At 51.9% G+C, this 19538-nt stretch overlaps 7 protein-coding genes and 1 non-coding gene across 8 annotated transcripts; 5 read left to right on the forward strand and 3 right to left on the reverse strand.

Annotated features, from left to right (window-relative positions):
* Window positions 1-674: 674 nt before the first annotated feature.
* STEHIDRAFT_67600 (uncharacterized protein) lies at window positions 675-2091 on the forward strand (the record flags this gene model as incomplete). The annotated part of the gene is made up of 2 exons (XM_007309932.1): window positions 675-1467; window positions 1541-2091. 2 exons carry the CDS (start codon window positions 675-677, stop codon window positions 2089-2091), a joined length of 1344 nt encoding a protein of 447 aa, XP_007309994.1.
* A 907-nt stretch (window positions 2092-2998) lies between these two features.
* STEHIDRAFT_162651 (uncharacterized protein) lies at window positions 2999-4048 on the forward strand (the record flags this gene model as incomplete). Its single annotated transcript, XM_007310278.1, has 1 exon — window positions 2999-4048. One exon carries the CDS (start codon window positions 2999-3001, stop codon window positions 4046-4048), a length of 1050 nt encoding a protein of 349 aa, XP_007310340.1.
* A 421-nt stretch (window positions 4049-4469) lies between these two features.
* On the forward strand, window positions 4470-6345 carry STEHIDRAFT_172558 (uncharacterized protein; the record flags this gene model as incomplete). Its single annotated transcript, XM_007310279.1, has 2 exons — window positions 4470-4487; window positions 4579-6345. The coding sequence occupies 2 exons, from the start codon at window positions 4470-4472 to the stop codon at window positions 6343-6345; spliced, it is 1785 nt and encodes a 594-aa protein (XP_007310341.1).
* A 387-nt stretch (window positions 6346-6732) lies between these two features.
* STEHIDRAFT_105315 (3-carboxy-cis,cis-mucoante lactonizing enzyme) lies at window positions 6733-8444 on the forward strand. The gene is made up of 4 exons (XM_007310280.1): window positions 6733-7056; window positions 7111-7437; window positions 7498-7789; window positions 7846-8444. Exons 2-4 carry the CDS (start codon window positions 7138-7140, stop codon window positions 8322-8324), a joined length of 1071 nt encoding a protein of 356 aa, XP_007310342.1. The 5' UTR covers window positions 6733-7056; window positions 7111-7137; the 3' UTR covers window positions 8325-8444.
* Window positions 8445-8471: 27 nt separating this feature from the next.
* STEHIDRAFT_125842 (L-carnitine dehydratase/bile acid-inducible protein F) lies at window positions 8472-10810 on the reverse strand. The gene is made up of 8 exons (XM_007310281.1): window positions 10578-10810; window positions 10408-10524; window positions 10175-10336; window positions 10038-10096; window positions 9629-9888; window positions 9477-9559; window positions 9367-9418; window positions 8472-9290 (listed from the first exon to the last, which is right to left on the reverse strand). Exons 1-8 carry the CDS (start codon window positions 10646-10648, stop codon window positions 8589-8591), a joined length of 1506 nt encoding a protein of 501 aa, XP_007310343.1. The 5' UTR covers window positions 10649-10810; the 3' UTR covers window positions 8472-8588.
* Window positions 10811-11324: 514 nt separating this feature from the next.
* On the reverse strand, window positions 11325-16730 carry STEHIDRAFT_172561 (uncharacterized protein; the record flags this gene model as incomplete). Its single annotated transcript, XM_007310282.1, has 19 exons — window positions 11325-11444; window positions 11510-11772; window positions 11866-11930; window positions 11994-12099; window positions 12157-12166; window positions 13372-13578; window positions 13642-14355; window positions 14423-14455; window positions 14519-14557; window positions 14626-14706; window positions 14767-14874; window positions 14952-15131; window positions 15207-15260; window positions 15327-15515; window positions 15581-15646; window positions 15713-15778; window positions 15846-15862; window positions 15958-16066; window positions 16137-16730. The coding sequence occupies 19 exons, from the start codon at window positions 16728-16730 to the stop codon at window positions 11325-11327; spliced, it is 3021 nt and encodes a 1006-aa protein (XP_007310344.1).
* A 195-nt stretch (window positions 16731-16925) lies between these two features.
* Window positions 16926-16999, forward strand: STEHIDRAFT_t267. The gene has a single exon. It is a non-coding gene; the product is annotated as a tRNA-Ala (tRNA).
* A 214-nt stretch (window positions 17000-17213) lies between these two features.
* STEHIDRAFT_105319 (uncharacterized protein) lies at window positions 17214-19067 on the reverse strand (the record flags this gene model as incomplete). Its single annotated transcript, XM_007310283.1, has 6 exons — window positions 17214-17395; window positions 17479-17721; window positions 17792-18100; window positions 18177-18306; window positions 18672-18779; window positions 18900-19067. 6 exons carry the CDS (start codon window positions 19065-19067, stop codon window positions 17244-17246), a joined length of 1110 nt encoding a protein of 369 aa, XP_007310345.1. The 3' UTR covers window positions 17214-17243.
* Between the last annotated feature and the right edge of the window lie 471 nt (window positions 19068-19538).

Consider the following 19538-nt stretch of genomic DNA (forward strand, 5'->3'; position numbering starts at 1 on the left):
AGACGGTCGGCGCATCACTATACGGTGAAAAAGACTAATTATATACGTTCGACGCATTCCACTTTTCTCGCATCTTGAGCCTTGAGGATGTCGAAGACGTTCGGATCGGGCACTCTGTCTTGGAATCTTAATATTTTCGTACAGCAGAGATAGTTCGAGCGAGTCGAGACTAGATACTGGTGTCTTTCGTTTTTTGGGGGTGCCGATGGATGGGTTGGGGCACCGGCTGGAAATTGGACGGAAAGGTTGAGAAAAGGCGTTGTGGCGGTGGCGCTCTCTCTCGGGAATTGCCGTCCTGAATGACTCTTCAGTCAAGCCGGCGGCCATCCTCTTCCGAGCACCTCTCGTCGGTACACAGCCAAGGATATCAGGACAGCTTTTGCTCCTACAGTACCCCCAGAGCTCAAAGCAAATAACACACTTACGGCCCTTATTGACCGTGCGCAGCAGTCGTGCATAGTCTTTTGAAGACATCTTGATAAGTTCTTCACTCGAAGGACGCTCACCATCCTTTGCACTTCATCAGGACTACTTGTATCTTGAGAGCCTATTACTCCGTTTCACTCCCTCTCGTCCTTACACACGACATGATCTTCGACAAAAACAAACAGAAGTCTACTTCCGATGATGCCCCACCGACCGACGCACCCCCGCCCTACGCCTCTGTCCTAAACATGCCCGGACCCTCCAACATCAACGCCCCCCTCCCACCTCTCCCTCCCTCCTCCCATGATCACCCAAAATCCCCATCCTTATTCACCCTACCCTCCACATCCTTCGGCTCCTCATCCAACTCCCAACCGCCCCGCAAACTGAAACAACGCGCCAAATCCTCCCCCTGGTTCTCCTTCGGCCTCTCCAAATCCGCCAAACAAATGCGCACGACCGTCCAAGACCTCCTCCGCAACCTCATCCACCAACACCCACACCCCTCGACCGAGTTTCAATTTTCCGACGTGTTGGTCAATTGTAGGGAAGCCTGTGAGGCGCACGGGTTGGATTTTTCGGCGATATTGCAGGATGGGTTTATTGAGGGCCATACGCCGGTGTATTGGGCGATCGTTAAGCGGCCCGTGGCGTCGCATTCGTCGAAGGGGGCGATGAGAGACGGAGAAGAGCAGAGCGCGGGGCTCGTGATGGCGCTGCTCTCGTACATGAACCCCGTCACCCCCCTCACGATCTCCGAGGTCCGACACGCCTGTACGCTCAATTCGGACCATAGGCTGTTTACGAGCATCAGAGAGCGGTTCGGAGCTTTCGCGCCTTTAGTCGGGTCGGATGCGATATTGCTGGGGAATGGGAATGGGGGTATGGGCTTGGAGGAGGGGGAGGGGGCGAGGTGTGATAAGGTGGTGGTGATGGAGGAGAGGATGGATCCGACGACGTTTGAGGTCAGGATGGAGGTGTTGATGTTTCAGTTGAGGATGCGGGTGACGGGGAGTGTGAGGGTGGAGTTTATTGCGCGTGGTACGTCCCTTTCTCTGTGTGTATTATCATTATTATCCACTCCGTTGTGCCGAGCTAAATGGACCATACATAGGTCGGATGTGGTACATCTTGTTTTCAACGCCGAATAAAGGGCCCTGGACCGTCACGCTCGGTCTCTCAGACCATAGTCCTCAAACCTACGTCGATTCGCGTCTCGTCATCTGCGACGCGCGTTCATACCCAAACCCAGTCATACCCATCTCATCTTCCTCATCCTCATCCCTACCACAACATCTCTCCGCCCCTCCCACCCCATCCAAATTCTCCCGCCACTCATCTTTCGGCCTCCCCCAAACTTCATCCGCCACATCACCTCCTCCACAACATCCCGCCCGCAACTCGATCTTCATCACCGATCCCAGCAATAGCACCAGAAACACGAAAGGGAAGGGAAAGGGAAAGATGCAGCCGAATATCATCGTACGGCTTCGATCGGGGAATAAACAGTTACAGGCTAGACCCGATAGTGGTAAGAATGGGAAGAGCGGGTCAGGATCGTCTGGAGGGGGAGGGGGAGGCAGCGGGGGAACATATGAGATTTCGGAGGTGTTGGAGAAGGGTATTGGTGGGGGTGGGAGTGGTGCTTCGTTGCAGTATGAGTGAGTTGCCTATTTTTTTTTACTTTCGGCCTTGGGGGATGGAATACGATGAGAGGGAGCGTTTTACTGATCGTTCGATGTGGTTTTTTGCTCGGTCGAAATAGGACTCATTCGCCGTATGTCGACGCGCGCGGGACGTTGAGAGCGACGTTCGAGGCGAGACTCGTCAAGACTAGTGTGAATGACACGGAGTGTGTCATTTGTTGAAGGGTTCCTCGCTCGCTTGGTAGCCTTCGTTTTCGTTCCGTTTCGTCTTCGCACCTTGGACTTCGCCCCGTTTTGCATCTCGGACTTCGTCCACACACGATTATACCGACCGAATGTGTCTGGACATTCGGCGTCTGTTTTTCTTGCTTGTTTGTATTATCTATGATGTGCTCATATCTATATGATACTTTTGTATTGCTTTGCTTTGCTGTAGGATGTGTCTTCGATATCGTATATCAGTGTAGATCCGTTTGTGCTTTTGCCATGCTCGTCCTCGAGTCCTTCGGTAGAGGGCTGGTGCTCAAATCTTGAAAGAAGCGGCCAACTCGAAGAAGGGCCACACGCGTGGCGTCGAAGAGCTGATTCCCACGCCTTGCAATTGACCGTAGTTCTCCGGCGTTGGCACCTGTTGACACCTACCGTCATCGATTCATCGGGCATCTTCAACGTGAAACCTACTACCGTTCTTTTTCTTGGGCGATCGACTTCGTTTCTGTATATCCGGTGTGTCTGTGCGGTTACTAGGGCCATGGCACGGCCGTGAGGCTGCTGAGACTGTGCCAATACGATCTTATGACTCCTAATCTCAAAAATGGGCCCTTTTGTCCATGCGGTTGTCAAGAAAGTATAAGAAGGCCAGTCGTCTACAGTGCTTTTCTCATTACACCCCCATCGTCGCTTCACTCCCACAACCGTGCAGCACTATGGACCGTCTAAGTCTCAAGTTTGGCCTGGAATTATCATTTGACGACGTCCTCAACGTCGTCACTATAACACCACAGCTAAAACATCTCAGGCTCACCTTCACCCCGGACGCCGACGTCACCGTCTCTCCCACTCGCGGGGCTCAGCACCCTAGAGTCAACCTCACGCACCTACGCACCTTCTCCGTCGAGTGCTCCCGCAGGCAGCATTATCCCCTCGTCGATCGACTACTCTCTTGTGTCGACATATCAGCCAAGACCGAGTTTATCCTCAGGGCAAGACAGGACAATCTCGACATCGCCGGGTCTGGTCGTGGCCTATTCGAGCTTCAATCTCAAGGCATGGACCCAGCACTCCAGGCATTCTGGTGTCATCTGGTTTTATCCTCGAAATCCTGCGCCCTCATAGGAGCCACTCAGAGACTCGCCGCTGGGAATGACGACAGCGCTCGGATACCGCTCTTCACAGTTCGGGCGGACAGTGACCAAGCCTCGCCTGCGTTTTGTATGGAGACGATGAGAAACCTGCCGTCCTTCCTTTCCGCTCGGCCCATCACGAGGCTCTGGATCAGTATCGACGGGCTCACACAAATCGAGACCCCATGGGCCATACCGTTCGAATGGAGCGAACTCTTGTCTTCCGTCCCGGACGTGGAGGAATTCGCCCTGCGCGTCGATATATGGGCCCGGTATCCTGCGTGCTCTGCGCTAGTTGGGAGTGCGGATGCGTGGTTTGGCCTTCTTCGATATCAGTATCAGGACGGAAGCGTCGTGTGTCCCAATCTTCACCGTCTGTGGCTCGTCTTCGTCACTCGTACGGTCTCTTTGGTGAACTGTCTGACCGGGATCCGCGACCTTGTGAGGTTCAGACGTAGTGTGGGAGCTGAGATCCTTCAGCTTCATTTGGCGGTGGATGGGGAGCGCTGGGGACGCGAGGCTTGTGCGGATGAACGTGTTATGGTACTTAGACAGGAGATTGTGTCGTGTGGGGTAGATTTTCGGGAGGAGTTTGACTTGAGCAAGATACGTTGGCCGGAGCCGAGTACTTAACAGTCCTATAATGTTGTTTAGACGTAATTATCTCGTTTTTGGAAGAGTCTTGTGTATTTTTTTTTGTTGAACAGAGCACTTTTAGACCGACTGTACTCCCCTCTGCTGTTCCCGGCGAAAGAAGAACAAAGGCCATCTTCGGTGTTTTGGAAATCGAACAACAGGCCTTAAAAGTACAGCCTTATCGCTTTGTTTCCTTGTTCCTCCATCCGGAACTGCGGACACAGGCTGCCAAGCAACCGCCAAGACCGTTGCCATGTGATTCACTGTGACTGCCCATGCCACGATCGAGCCCGGCGCTTTGTGCCTGTTCGAAAAGGTATAAGAAGGTCGAGGCTCTTCTCCGCGCTATCATCCTCATCCCACCCCCTTCGTTAGTCCACTCACCAGACGCGCCTCCGAGTCACTGCTCTTATTCATCATGTCTGATATCAGTATGGTGAGCGAATGCCATGTCTATCCGCGCTGTCTTGCCCAGAAGCAATTGTTGTGCTGACGATATTTTATCTTTGTGGCCGCCGACCGTTCAGACCGACTCTTCCCCTGATAGTGCCACTCTTCCAGACTTCAAATACGGGGAGCCACTGGACTTATGGCTACGCCAACTACCAGCCAAACTGGATCATGAGCTGATCAGTGTATGGTTCCGTGATCATAACGAGGATCGGATATTCGACAAAGGACTCCCGCTCGGGGGCCTTCTGTCCACGCTTGCCCATCTTCCAAATCTCAGATACCTGGAGTTCTCCCTCCACCAGGACGTCGATCCACTTCCTCTTGGATTTTCGCCCCGAACCGTCGCACTGAACCATCTCTGCGAACTAGTCTTCGTCTGCTGGGACGACCGTGGCACGGCTGGCATCGACAGTATCTTCCATTCTCTCCGCATCCCTCCGACAGCCCGGGTCACTGTCGAGATGGAGTCTGAACCGGAGGTCTCAGACGAGTCTGTTATAGATGTCGACGACACCGTAACTGTCGAGACGGACTCGGAGATCTCAGGCGAATCTGGAATAGATGACGACGACATCGTGACGACGCTCACAGACTTTGCGGCAACCGTCACCAAGCGCTACTCATCCACCCCCTCATGCTCAGTCTTGCTCAGTGAAATGACAGGTTTATTCACTGTTGATGGCCCTAGCCTCGGAGACGAACGTCTTCTATCCATCGCCTTGAACGGAGCCTTTCGCAGTATATCTATCCAGACCCTGAAAGCCCTCCCCAAGTTTTGTATTTCTTGTCCCAGCCTTCGGGTGCTTGACCTTCCCGAGGATTCCAACTTGGTGTCGCCACTTGATGTTCTTCTCAATGTCGTTGCAAACATGCCTCAACTCCGCGCCCTTGATTTTGTCTCCCTTTCCAGCGCCAACCTTCCCTTTCAGCAGCCCAGGAACCATTCCTCCAGAGCCCATCTCATGCATCTCCTCGACTTCCAAGTGGCAGTGAAAGCCAAATGCGATTTCCCCGTCGTCGACTGTCTCCTTTCCTCGATCAACATATCAGCAAGAACCAAACTCACTCTATGCGTTGAATATCCGGGAAATTACCGCTCTGGTTTTGGCCTATTAGACATCCCTTTCCTGAACGACGCACAACAACAGGTTTCCTGGTGTCATCTCGAGTTATCTGACGATTTCTGCGTACTCAAGGGTATTACTGAAGGACCCGCCAGTAATCACGATGGTTCTGAGTCTAGGATCCCGTTCTTCGAAGTCTGGACGGAAGATCCCGCATCGCGATATTGTGTCGACACAACCCAGTGCTTACATACCTTCCTGTCTCGTCAACCCATCACAAGGCTCTGGATCGATATCGAGAAACTCACCCGGGGAGAGATGCCAAAGGTCGAGCCTGCCTCGTGGGACGATCTCTTGTCGTCCGTCCCGTTCTTGGAGGAGCTAGGGTTGCGCGTCGATATTTGGGAATGCACTCGTGCTGGTGCATCCTGTGCTCTGGTCGAGAGTGCGAGAGCGCTGTTTGATGTTCTTCAGCGTCAGCATCCGAAGGTCATTTGTTCCGAGCTCAAGCGTCTTTGGTTCATCGCTCGTACTACTGATTCTTTGGCGAGTTGTGTGCGCTATATCCGGGATCTTGTAAGGGTTAGGGATAGCATGGCTGTTCCGATCCGTGAGGTTCGTTTGGCCGTGGATAGGGATCGTTGGGAATGGGAGGCTACTAGGGATGGAGATATTAATCGACTTAGGAGCGAGATCGAAGTTGAGTATGGGGTCGAGTTTGTTGTCGAGTTTGACATGCAGGTGATAAGCTTCCCAAAGCCGAGCATAGAGGAGTAGATGGTACCAGTATAAGCGTGCGTTCATACCCACTATTCAGATCGAGTTGAAGCGCCGCTCCCTTTACATAGAGTTGCCATCGTTCGCTTTCTGCTTAGTGTCTTTCACGCATTCACGCTTAGACTGTATGTACCCCACCTCTCGAAGAGTTAGTACCTTTAAATATCTCGTGACATTACCATTTGAAGAGCGTGTGCCAGTGAGGAAAGTGTGGCGTAGCGTAGTTCAAGTTGGATCGGGCGGCCATTTACCTTGCATTCCTCCGTCCATTACCATAACGTACCCGTCCCGACCTTTCGCCGTAAGGAACGCTACTTGGCCGCCTGCTATTCGACCTCTTCAGCGTTTTATTCAAAGCACCTATAATTCTGACCACAAACAGTGGCCCAAGAGCGCACCCGGTCTCGGCAACATTCGGAAGGAGAAATCTCGCCTCAAGGAATTCGAACGGCTTTCTTGTCTACCAACTCCAGCGCTTGCCTTCGCACTCCTTGACCAACCGACCGTAAATTTGTCCAGTGTCTGTGGCCATTTCGTTAACGTTGTGAGCGACGATATCGGACGACGGACTATGCTCGGAGGCACGCTGAAGGGCTGGCACCAATTGGCGAAACGATGACTCGGAAGATCGACGATACGGATAAGAGCTTTGATACATGTCGTGCTTGAGTTTAACGTCCACGTTGCAGCTGCTCGTCGTCCCACCACAAGGTGAGCACAACCACTGTTTTATTCGGGAAATTATCTCGAAGCTGACTGACGTAGTCTGCTGTGTAGCCAGATTACAACAAGATGGTTTATCGGATACTCGTCGCATCGTACACAAACTCGATAACCACACTCCTCTTCGACCCATCAAAGCCATCCCTCAGCGTCACATCCTCCATAGAAGTCGGCTTCCACCCATCCTGGATCACTCCTCATCCAGGCGATACATCCATTGTATTCACGGGCTTGGAGGACACGGTTGGGAAGATAATCACTTTGAAGTACGATGAGGACGGAAAGGGCACGGTTCTGGGTGAAATAGAATCTGGCGGAGATTCGCCTGCTTCGCTGCTAGCGGTGGATGGAACCTTGCTCGTCGGAAACGTATGTTCTGTTCGTGTCACACTTGGTAAAATCTCTAGACTGACTATTTGACACAAATAGTACATGTCAGGAAACGTACTTCAAGTGCCCCTATCTTCCAAACCACCATACCTTCCGGCTTCGACCGCCTGTAAAGCCGTTTCGTTCACGGGGACCGGTCCTGATAAAGATCGTCAAGAGTCTTCGCATCCGCATCAGGTTGTTTTCGTACCAGAATTGAACGAAGTGTTGATCCCAGACCTCGGAGCTGATAAAACGTGGCGGTTGAAGAGAAACGAAGAGGGAATTTGGACAGTCGTTGGTCATGTCGACTACGAGCCTGGCAGTGGCCCCAGACATCTGGTTTACTCTGGTGCGTCCAAGCGTCCTGATTCATCTTTTACAAAATATATTGACTCGATCTCTCAGACGGCATCCTATACACCCTCCTGGAGCTAACAAGCCACGTCGCAACCCATCTTCTTCCTCCCCTTCCCGCCTCCCCCACACTTCTCTCTTCAACATCAACGATGTTCAACCCTCCTCCCAACCTCGGCCTCATGCTCGCCGCCGAAATCTTCCTCTCAGTCCCGACTCCGTCCTTCCCCACGCCCTACCTCTACGTCTCCAACCGCAACGATTCGTCTCCTCTAGGCGATACCATCGCCATCTACAGCCTCGAAAACCCGAGAGAGCCGAAACTGGTGAGCGAGCCGCGGACGGGCTTGACGCACCTGAGAGGGATGGTTCTGGGCGGCATGGGAGAGGGAGAAGAGGGGAAGTGGATTGTTGCGGGGGGCGTTACTGAGGGGGGTGTGAAGGTGTTTGAGAGGGTGGAGGGAGGGAAGGGAGTGAGGGAGGTGGCGAAGTGTGAGGTTGAGAAGCCGACTGGGTTCCATTGGCTTTGAGGCGCGTCTGAGTATGAATAGAAGAAGTATAGTCGCGAATGACTTGTGACCCTATGTACTTTTTACCTGGGCAGTTCACTGAGATCGTTATGGGCGTATAGAATAGGACTGTCACTGGCGCAGACGAAACTCTACGGCTGTACCTCAGACTATCAAGTATCAATAGCAAACGTCTGCCCCCATCTCACAAGCTGGAGAGCAAACAACACAACGATACAATTACAACGAACGCAAGTGCTCACAAGAAGCGTCCAGTAACTACACTCACTTTCCCAAAGCTTGTGTATCCACCTTCTGCTTATAGGCACCCAGATCCGGCCCCAACCCATCCTGCTCTTGAGCCACCTTCGACGTGAAGGCTCCAACAATACCCCTATCCACCAGTCCCCTAACCTCGTTCTCTGAAAGTCCGAGATGATCCACCAATACATCCTCATTATGCATCCCCAGATCCGGACCTGCCCACCTCGTTTTAGGATCACAACCCTCCAATATAGGAGCGACCATCGGCATCTTCATCGTCCATCCATCCTCTCCCTCTACCTTCCCACCCGCACCCGCACCCGCACTCCTCCCCTTCGAATTCGGTACCCAAACATCCTCAACTCCACCACGAGCCTTAATCTGCTCTCCCTCCACAACCTCCTTCACAGTACACACCCTCCCCACCGGCACACCCACCTCGTTCAAAATCGTCTCTACCTCCTCCGCACTCCTTGCGCTTGTCCAACCTGAAATCGCGTTCTCGATCTCGGCTTGCCGTTCGACGCGGTGATTGTTGTGTTTATATGAAGGGCCAATGAGGTCCGGCCGGTCGATCACTTTCATGAGACGTTCGTAGATGCTGTCGCCGTTGGCGCCGATGACGATGTAGGAGGGCGCAGAGGGGGCGGAGGGCGAGGGACGACAGGGATAGGCGTTTGTGGGGACGATGCCGGTGACGGAGGAGCCTGAGGGACCGCGGACCTGATAGGGTGGAAGGGATCAGCAAGAGGCGGAGGGTGAATGGGGTGATGAGGGGCGTGGGTGGCGTGTGGCGTACTTTGCCTTTACGATCGTATTCAGGGATGATGCCTTCCATAAGATTTAACATACTATGATGAGGACGTGAGTATTTACCGGATCGAAGTCAGAGCCATGTCTAGAGCATACCTCTCCAGTATACTGACGTCCACTGTCGACCCTCCGGATAGGCCGTTATCCTGCTTGACACGCCTTGCAAGCAATGCCAATACCTGAATTAAACTCGAAGCATCAGCGTATGTCTCGAAAGCACGACCGCAGCAGTGAAACATTCGACATACCGTGCCAAAAGCAGCGTGCAACCCCGCCACCGAATCCCCCAAACTAATATTCGGCCTGACAGGTGGCCCGGCAAGGCCACCCGTCTGAAGATCCGGAAAACCATTGATATAACGAAACCCGGACTCTGCTTCGCACACGGAGGCGTATCCTGGTCGTTTGGCCCAGGGGCCGGTTTGACCGTAGCCGGAGACGCGAGTGAAGATGAGCGAAGGGTTCAAGGGGCGAAGGTCGTCTGGTCCGAGGCCCCATTTTTCCAGAGCTGGAAGGGAGGATAGGAAATCGAGGTCAGGTTAGGTGTGTGTGTGGTGGGAAAAGTAGACATGTGATGGGAAAGTTAGACCATGGGAAGAGAGGGAGAGGATGTGGAAAGGGAGTTGAATTGAATTGGACCGCGGGGTCAGAACATACTGCCTGGTTTGAAATTCTCGAGGATGACATCGCTTTTTAATGCGAGCTTCTTCACCAATCTGAGATCGTAGAGATCGCCGTGACATATGTGGTAAGAAAGAAAGTAAGAGGTGAAGACGGGAACGAACGGTACTTACGCCCTTCCTTCGTCTTTTCGCAGGTCGATTGTGACGCTCTTCTTGTTGCGTCCGAGACTACGGAACCATGGGCTGGTACCGTCCACGTCTAGTTCGCGCCATACGCGAAGAGGATCACCCGTTAGTGGTGGTTCTACCTTGATCACTTCTGCACCAAAGTGACTGGACGCGTATCACAAGTTCGTCAGTGAGTGGACCAAAAGAGAGACATCCTCGAAAACGATGAGACTTACCCGAGCAGTTGCCCAGCGAAGGGTCCTGCAATAAGTTGACCGAGCTCGAGAACTCTGATACCAGTGAGTGGTAGATTGTCAGGCGTGTCAGGCCGTATATTCTTCGCCTCTGTGGCCCTAAACAAAGAATCAGTAACCCCCTCACCCATCTGGTGGAATCAAATGCATACAGTCCACGCAAAACAATCCTCTTCGTTGAGCTCGATGAGCGAGACGTTCGATGAACAGATCGTGCAAGCATGATGGAAAGAAGAAGTCTCCTGCGAATTGAGCTGATAAGCTATGAGAACGGGGAGTTGATATACGACTCTCGTCTTCGGACGATTCAATGCGAAACCTTTATACGAGTCCTGAAGGCAGTTGGCGCCAGCGCTATGATGCGGGGTAGAAGAATGACTTGCGGGGTAACGGCGGCATGATGATGAACGGAGTCTCGGAGGATGCGCGACGCAGAGCTGCACGATCACCCTAAGGACGTGTTCGGCCGAGTTTCACCGACGAGCGCAACGACCGAAGCAGGACCGAAACCGTTGTTCACTCAAGGGCAGCGTTGTTTTACGTTGTTTCGCGTTGTTTCGTCCGGAAGTTGTTCTTGAGGTTCAAGGTGCAGATGACCTCTGCTACGGATAGATGCTGTACATTGTTTACGGCCGAAGGATTGCTAACGGACGTGTGGAATGATTTGCCGTTTGTTCTGCAGTCGTTGTACGGTTGTCTGCTCAGCAGCTCAATCGAACTTGCTCGGAGCAAAAGCGAGCTCGAACAAGTTGGCAGAGTCAGGACAGACCGTACTATACGCAGGGCACGTGATGACAAGAGAACAATTGTTCCCAATTATACAACATTAATAAGATAAACAACAACGACCCAACAACAACTTCAACATCACATATCTCGTAATTCACCACGCTAAGTTTTTACACTTCCTCCTTCTCCCGAGGAGCCTCAAAGGTGCCAGCCGGTGGAGGGCTATATTTGGGCGGCGGCACTGACATCGTATTCGTCATCCCACGTCTGTTTAGCGGAGGCATCGAGGGCTATTCACGAAAAAAACTGGACATCAGCACCGCAAGCACCTGGAATCAGTCGTGATTCAACGTACCGGTGCAAATCCAGCTGTCGGGTCCCATTCGGGCGCCGAATTACTCTGACTAGTTCCATACGTAGGAGCAGGATAGCTAAGCCCTCCAGCATTCCCAAACGGTGACCCTCTTCCACTCCTACCAAAGCCACCGGCGTAGGGGTATGTTTGTGACATGCTTGGAGCTGCGGATGGGGGAGCTATGCGTTTGCGAGTTTGTGCGAGTTTGTTGCGACGATAGCGCCAAAATGCGGCGGCGAAGGACAGGATTACGATCAGGGCCACTAGGAATCCAATAGAATAAGGCCAGGGATATTTCCGTGTTGTGGAACGGTGAATGGATTGCAGTGAGGAAGGAACGAAGAGAGAAGACGTACAGAGTCCTATACTGAGTCCGATACGAACGTTGCTACTATTGTCGTCACATATGAAGTGGCCGTGCCTTCATGACGAGATGTAGACGATGAGCGAAAGTTCAGAGGGACATAAGATAGTAGGTGCGCACCCATCATTGGAGCAATCTCCCGCTCGTGCTCCCGGGAAGAATGAGAGCGTGAATGAGAGGAGAATGAGGACGTTCAAGAATAAATTCTTGACGGGTAGAAGAGACGCTACAAGAGAGTGAGTAGTAAGTATGGCGATTGAGCCAAGCCAAAGTTCGAACATACAAATCATCTGCTGCGGATAGAGGTATACACGTTCGGTCGAACAAAAGACAAACAGAGTTCTGTGGAAATTTCTCCAGGAACGAACAAAAGCCTACGAGCCTGCTCGAAGACCGTGCGCAGTATGAATGAGAGTCGTCACCGCGTATGGTGTGGGATAATGATACAAGAACGAGCGAAAAAAGGCGAGAGAATGAGGGAACAGAAGGGTGGTGAGACCAGCTCAAGTTCCAGCTAGCAGGCAAAGCGCACTTGAAGGATGGGGGGCCGTTCACCTGTGCATGTGTGGACTTTTGTTGATGCGAGCAGTGTATACTGCATAGCACACCGAATCAAAGGATCACTCGTGCTTGCCGTACCACTACTACCGTCGCCAAGAACAGATAGGTTGCCAGCATCCTGAGAAGCAATGAGGTCCAGGAGCATGCTGTATGCCCAAACTGGTTCATATCATGGTGAACAAGCGCTAGCGGTGATAAGATGAGGTGGGGAAATGTTACAATCAATCGCGCTTTGAAAGTCCAAGATACAGTTGGTAGTCTTGAAGCACCGATCGAATATGTGGCATCCTTCATTCTTTTTCTCGTGTAGCCCTGACACTACTTGACGGAGGTGAACATGGCCAGGCACGACACTCGTGCGTGTATCAACCTTCGACAATGCTGTCGAAGGCAACATATCTGTACCTGGCTCGTCGACATTCTCGCGGCCTTCGCCGACCGTCGTCATCGCAAGACACAATCGAAGCGACCTTATTGACCGGACTGGCCGCGCCCTGGCTGTATCATACCAACTTCCAGATTCTGGCGACCGTGAATCGCTCGATGACCGTGGAAAAGGCTTGGTTAGAGATGGCTAAAAATAGCATCGTTCAACGTCGCCGCTATAGAGCGAACGAGCGTGCAACTGTATCTGCGCCAAAAATACCGAACCTGGAGGTGTAAGTATGAGCCTGGAGAGGACTCGAATGCGATCCACGGAGCCGTAGAGACTGACTGCAGCCGCGCTGATCTTTAGATCAAACGGCGTACTTACAATAATATGCGACTACTTTCGTCTATCCCATTTAGCACCCTGCGCCTCTAAATCCCTCGCAAAGTCTTCGTCATAACCAACACAACGAAGAGTCCAAACATGGAGGTGCTGTGGCCACATTATATCCGGAGCAAGACATCAGTTCCTCGAAGTCCGGGATCGCATCTGGAGCGTTGATCATACCTCCTTCCCATCCCGCATCGCCTGCCAGATGTTCACGAAATCTTCGACCGAGCCACGGTTCAATCTCGACCTATTCTCTTCTTCGATCTCGTCTTCATCCATCACATCCGGTTCTCGACCATGATGGCGTAGCAAAAGCCTCGTAGCCAAATTCGCGTCTGTTTTCTGTTTCGACTTACACAGCCCCACTATCCACGTCTTTTGCGACTACGCATGAACAACAATATCAGCACATTTATTCAACGGAGGTGTCAAGTCGAGAGTACGCACATCAAGCGTCATCGCACAGAATTCTTCCCCACTCAACGGTCTCTCCGACTTCCTAACCTCGAAGTTCCCAAAATACATCCACCTAGGCTTTATCTTCTCTGCCGCCTTTGTCCTTCCTTTCCCCTTCGCTTGTCCGTCCTTGTCTCCCTCCTTCTCTGCGGCCCTCACCTTGACCCAAATCGTAATAATAGGTCCCTTCTCCGTCAACTCTTTCCGCACAGACACGATCGTTCCGGGTGCTCCGGGATACCTCGGCAGATCCGGATTCTGGTTATGCTCAGGGAAGAGCATGGATCTCCGCGTACCGACGGGTATATTCGACTCCGGAGCGATGGAGGCGTGAAAGGTACAGTTTTGACTACCATAGTGCTTCGATACGAAGGACCGTGAGACGGCTGCTGGATTGCGAATTCGGCCGACGCGATGAGGAGGATTGGGTGAGGAAAGTGAAGGGATAGGGAATGCGGGAATGTCCTTGACGCGGTCGTGGAGAAGGGGGATGAGACCGTCGTTGGAGGATGGAGGTGGTGGAGATGTTAGTGTGGCGTAGAATGCTTTCAGTGTTGCTTGTGCGGTAGGGGTGGAGAGGTTAGTTATGAGGGTGGGTGTAACCTTGGCTTTCTTGCCCTTCTTTCTTGAAGTGGTGGTCGTTGATCTTGACTCCCTGACTCCGGTTCCAGAAGCCTTCGGTTTCGCTCCGCGAGTGCGCGAGCCCTGGTTGTGCGACTATTTCCTCAGTATAATGGCTCGACAGGAGCGACGTGTAGAAAATATGACAAACCTTCGCGTTTTCTGCTGGAGAGTCGTAATCCGCCTAAAACAAGTTTCAAGATAGCGTCAGGACTCAGTGATACCATGGACAACATATGGGTCGTACATCCTCGTAATCTCCATCAGAGGCGCGACCATCGACCATCTACGAGAGGTACGACCAGTCAGTCAAGCTACTTATATGCGAGGCGAACACAGAGGATAGAAACTTACATCTACATCATCATCAATCGTGATATTCTTCGTAGGGCGGCGCCTAAGCCTAGTAGATGTACGAGGGACTAGAGTAGCATTCTGGTATTCGTGATGCGGTGTTGAGGCATAAGTTCAATAGGTTCACAGAAACGCACGCACGTGGTTGGGTGGTTGCTCTATCTCTTGATCTTCCTCTTCCTCCTCTTCCTCCTCATCACTCGATGAGAGCTCCGACAAATCACCTTCAAAATCGACGTCCATATCTCCCTAAAACAGCGCGTCAACTTGACCAATGAGAACCAAGGGAGAACGAACGCCTGTCCAATCCAACGCGTGCGACTCACGAAAGTGCTCAGAGAAGCTGCTGTAGGTTGTTGTGGAGCAGCTTCGGGCGAACCAATAGCGGGAAGCGGGTATGTCGACGCAGGAGGAGTGACCGTCGACGGTATGGGTTCAGTCGCCGAAGTCATAGCCCTGGGCGCTTCTTCCGAATCATTCTCGAAAGGCGTTATGTTTCGAGGAACCTGGCTTGAACGAAGTGATACCTTGAGCTGAGACCTCTATAGAGAAGGGTGAGGAGGATGTATTCGTTTGCGCACCTTAGGTAGACGCGCTTCAGATGTTTGCGCGGCTAGGGTCTGGTTCAAAGATGCCTAACAAGTGACCGTGCGTTTCATGTTGTCAGTCGGGATATGTGCCTCTTAGTCCGATATACATACCGATGTAGGGTATACATCGGGAACTTGGCCCTCGTCCGGTGCCGATGCTTGAGATTCCTGCTCTACCCTTGAGGCCGAAAGCCTTCTACGTTTACGCGTAGATTCATCCGGACTGGTTGGTGGTCTTGTTGTATCTGCGCGCACAGCACTGGGAGACCGCTTCACGGGTACGGTTGGTGATGTTGGGTTCTACCAAAGATGTGTGCGGGGTATGGTGAGGACGAAGTAGGCCGAAATGAACATTGTTTGCATACCTCTTTCTTCGGTATATTGGGAATAGATGTCGGTTGTCGTGCCGCTCTATGTGGCGTCGAAGGCTCCTATACATATCGGACAGTGTTAGTTTTTGGAACACACCTTCGATTGCAAAGATTTGTGTGGCTGACCTCCTTCTTCACCGGTGATCTTGAGGGACTCGGGAGTCGCTGTTGAGAAGTAATCCTGATAGTGTTCTATCATGAGAATAAGTCGCTGCCTATGCATTTGGGAACTTGACTGGTGACCCTGTAAAGAACTTACCGAAGTCGGTATTGAACCTGTGAGAAAGCTCAGCTCGCGCGAAATAGAGTATATACGGAACTCTATCGGATCGACGATAATAGAGTTTACCGTGTCAATTGAACCCACGCACCCTTTTGCTCTTCACCGTCATCGTCGCTGCTAAGCTCGATGACTGCGCTATCTGCAGGTATGAGGGCCTTTTTTGCCTTCTTGCCAATGGGAGTTCTGGTCGATTCGGGCTGGAGTGAAATTGCCATAAGTCAAGAAAAGTTCTCAGAACTTGCATAAGAATCTCTTTTCATGAGTTACCTTGATTGTTCCGATTCGCACCGGACTCGAGCTTGAGCTCGCCACCCGACCTGTAACAGACGCCACATTTCTGTGTTGCTCTGCCTCCTCGCCCTTCACGACATCCGTAGATTCCGTGGCCGTGTCGCTGAGGCTACCAACTCGTCTATGCTCTGCTGTGTTCGCTCTGATCCTCTCCAGCTCCTCCTTTAACCGGACATTCTCGGCCCTCAACGACACCTGTCTTCGAAACTCCTCATCCCTCGCCGCTTGCAATCTACCCCTCTCCTCCTTCAACTCCACTTGGAGTGTGTCCAACTTCTCCATGTTACTCTTTAGCTTCTCATTATCCTCTCTCAATCTCTCGATCTCATTCAACAACACCTGACTTCTCGTAGTCGCCTTCTCGGTCTCCTCCCTATACCTGTCTCTAGTCGTTCTCGCAGTTCGTAAATCATCGTCGAGAGAGGATATTAACGCGTCGTTTGACCTAGAGGAGCGGAGAGCATCGGAAAGGGAGTCTTCGAGTTGTGTTATGCGGGAGGTCAATGCTTGAAAGTTCAAGGGGGGTCCGGAAGAACCGTGTTGTGACGAAGACGAAGGGATAGGATTCATAGAAGGATTGAGCTGAGAGGTGTTACTGATTCAGGTAAGTTATAAGTAGCAGGGTTTGAGGCCTCCAGGCGCTCGATGTAGTTGAGACTTTGAGAGTAGGTTCGGGTCCTTAGTGTAATAAAGAGGTAATAAAGCAGAGGATCCCTTTGGATGTTGTTCCACTCATAATAATGTGCCGCCTAAAAGCCAGAATAAGGGCACATGGTGTAGTTGGTTATCACGCTCGCTTAGCATGCGAGAGGTGTCCGGTTCAATTCCGGATGTGTCCATAGTCGATCCACATATACGATTTTTTTCCTACTCATGCCATTTCACTCACAGTGAATCGAGTACCCGGTTCGCACAGGGGAATAATGATTCGGGCGTATACGTACAGCACACAGAGGTTCCGAAACTGTGTGTGTTTCACTCGCACAAACCAGTGGTTCATAACTTCCCTCCTTGCTCGAACGTACAATGAATTGTACATATTCATGAAGAAGGACTCGGTACACCAGCTAAGTACAGGCTACATCATGCATCCTCCATCTGGATATCTCCGTCCCCCGACGAATTCGAGAACGCCTCAACGGCGCGTTTTAGGACGGAAATCTTCTCGCGCATGACCTTGATGGATTCGAGGAAGAGGGCTTCCGGAGCGTACGCGCCTTCGGATTCGATGTTGACTATGAGAGGAGGGAGACGGGTATGTCAGTTCAACCATGCGATAATGAAACCTGAAAATGGACAATGAGGGAGTAAGACGTACAGATAAAATGATCCCTCTTCCTCGCCAACGTCACACATCCCTCGAACTCCGGATGCCGCAACACCTCCCTGCTCATACTCTCCTTCCTCATCCCCTCCTCGTCCACGCTCACTTCTTTCGTTTTCGGGTCCACGCGGATCACACCAGGCGAGAAACATTGTTGGAATTTTGTGGCGAGGTGTGGTGGGACCGGTTTTGACGGGTTTAATATGATGAGAGGAAGGAGGCGGTACGACGCAGTTGCTACATCCGACATCGTAATCTCAATACATCTGCTCATCTCAAGAAAAAGTCAAAGAACGAGCAAACGCACCAACAGCCTGAAACTTCGCATGATCCTTCGCTACACCCTTCACCGCATGCATCTCCACATCAATTTCCTGCCCCGGCCTCAACTTATTCAGCACGATGTTCCCATTGGTCGGGGCCGGAACCAGACTCGCCGCCTCGAAGACGGTTGCCTGCTCGCCTGCGGGTTCCCATTTGAGGTGCGAAGAGAGGACTTCGTGGTTTGTGTAGAGTTCGAAGGGGTCGGTGGAGTCTTTTGGGGCGGAAGGGTTGCGCTCGCAGACGACGTTGAGTTTGAAGACGACGGTGTTGCGGTCGGTCGGTTGGTCGTTGACTGCGAGAATGGCAAGTGGACGAGTGATGGGTGAGGTGAGCTCAGGGGGATATTAAAAGCTAAGGAAAGTATTTACCTGTCCGCATGTCCATGAGTTGTGGTGGAATATTGAGGGGGATCATGCCTAGACGGTGTGCAAAGACTTCGTCGACCATGACGGAGGTATTGTTCCATACGTAGACCAATTCAATGGCTATTGTGGGGACCTGTTAAGATAGTTTTAGGATTCGGTGAACCGTTGGGATCGTTAATGGAGAAGCGTTGAAAAGCAGCGGACGTTAGCTTCTACACGAGAAAGAGACGATGGATTGTGCAGTTATTCGTGTGGCCCATGGAGTATGATCACCAGCCCTGCATCAGGGACCGCGTCGACACAGAACTCATGACGCCAAACGACAACAGTGTTGGTACAGCTTTTTCACCAAGGTGTAAAAAGCTGCCTGTCGATGTAGAGAACTGTGCGGTGGCGGCATCCTAACTTGCCCGCCGAGTGTCGGTGGCCCGCCTGCCCTGAATTCTTCATACACAGACGTATTTCCACAAGCATAGGACCAAGAGTGAATGAACGCACCTCTGCAAGCAGTATTCGCCTCAGCGAGTTCGCGATTGACGCGTCCACACCCACCAGGTCGAACTCTATCGACCTGTTCGACAGACTCTGTACCTTCACCTTCAACGTCTACTCCGCCACGATCCAAAAATGCCAACATCGTCCGCAATGCACACATCCATTCAAAATACCACCCAAAAACCCAAGTTTAGCGTACTGTTCACCACCCAATCCACAAACACCACGCACCTCCTTGAACTTCTGCAAATCCCACGAATGGTCCTCGTCGGGATAATGTCCCGGATAATCCGTACTCGAGACATTCGTAACCCGTTCTGCGGTGATTCCGACGTGTTGTCTGGCGTCGTATTGTGAAGGAAGGACGGATGAGCTGGTGGAGGCATGTGGGTGTGGCATTTTATGATGGTTTTGTGGAGGTTTTTCAAAAAGTTGCTTGGACGCGAAATTTAGGATGGGGAGAATCTGATCTTATCTTCTGTGGCGTTATCTTATCTGCTGCTGATCTCCGCGCCGCAAAGTTGATTTTTCGTTGACTTTTCTGCTCTTGACCGTCATGTTCACGTTCACCGTGTGTTTGTCCTGACAGCCTTTACCATTACCTCTGCGCTCGTATGAGCCTCGATACGTGGAGTATGTGCACTTTCCTGACCGCACACTCTACAATGCGAGAGGCTGCATTGGTCGCCACAGGTGTCTCACCACTGAACTCCAGAGCACCACGCAGCTAAACATACCCACCACTAGCCATGAGGGTATCGTGGTGCGAGAATCCACGCCTTAATTTTCTTGATTTCCCCCTCTTGAAGCTTGGCTTGCTTTGGCGATCTGTGTACCATCTCTCATCTGGCTTTCCTGGCTGCATCCGCT

The sequence above is a fragment of the Stereum hirsutum genome (assembly GCF_000264905.1).
Source record: "Stereum hirsutum FP-91666 SS1 unplaced genomic scaffold STEHIscaffold_19, whole genome shotgun sequence".
Classification (NCBI taxonomy): Eukaryota; Fungi; Basidiomycota; class Agaricomycetes; order Russulales; family Stereaceae; genus Stereum; species Stereum hirsutum.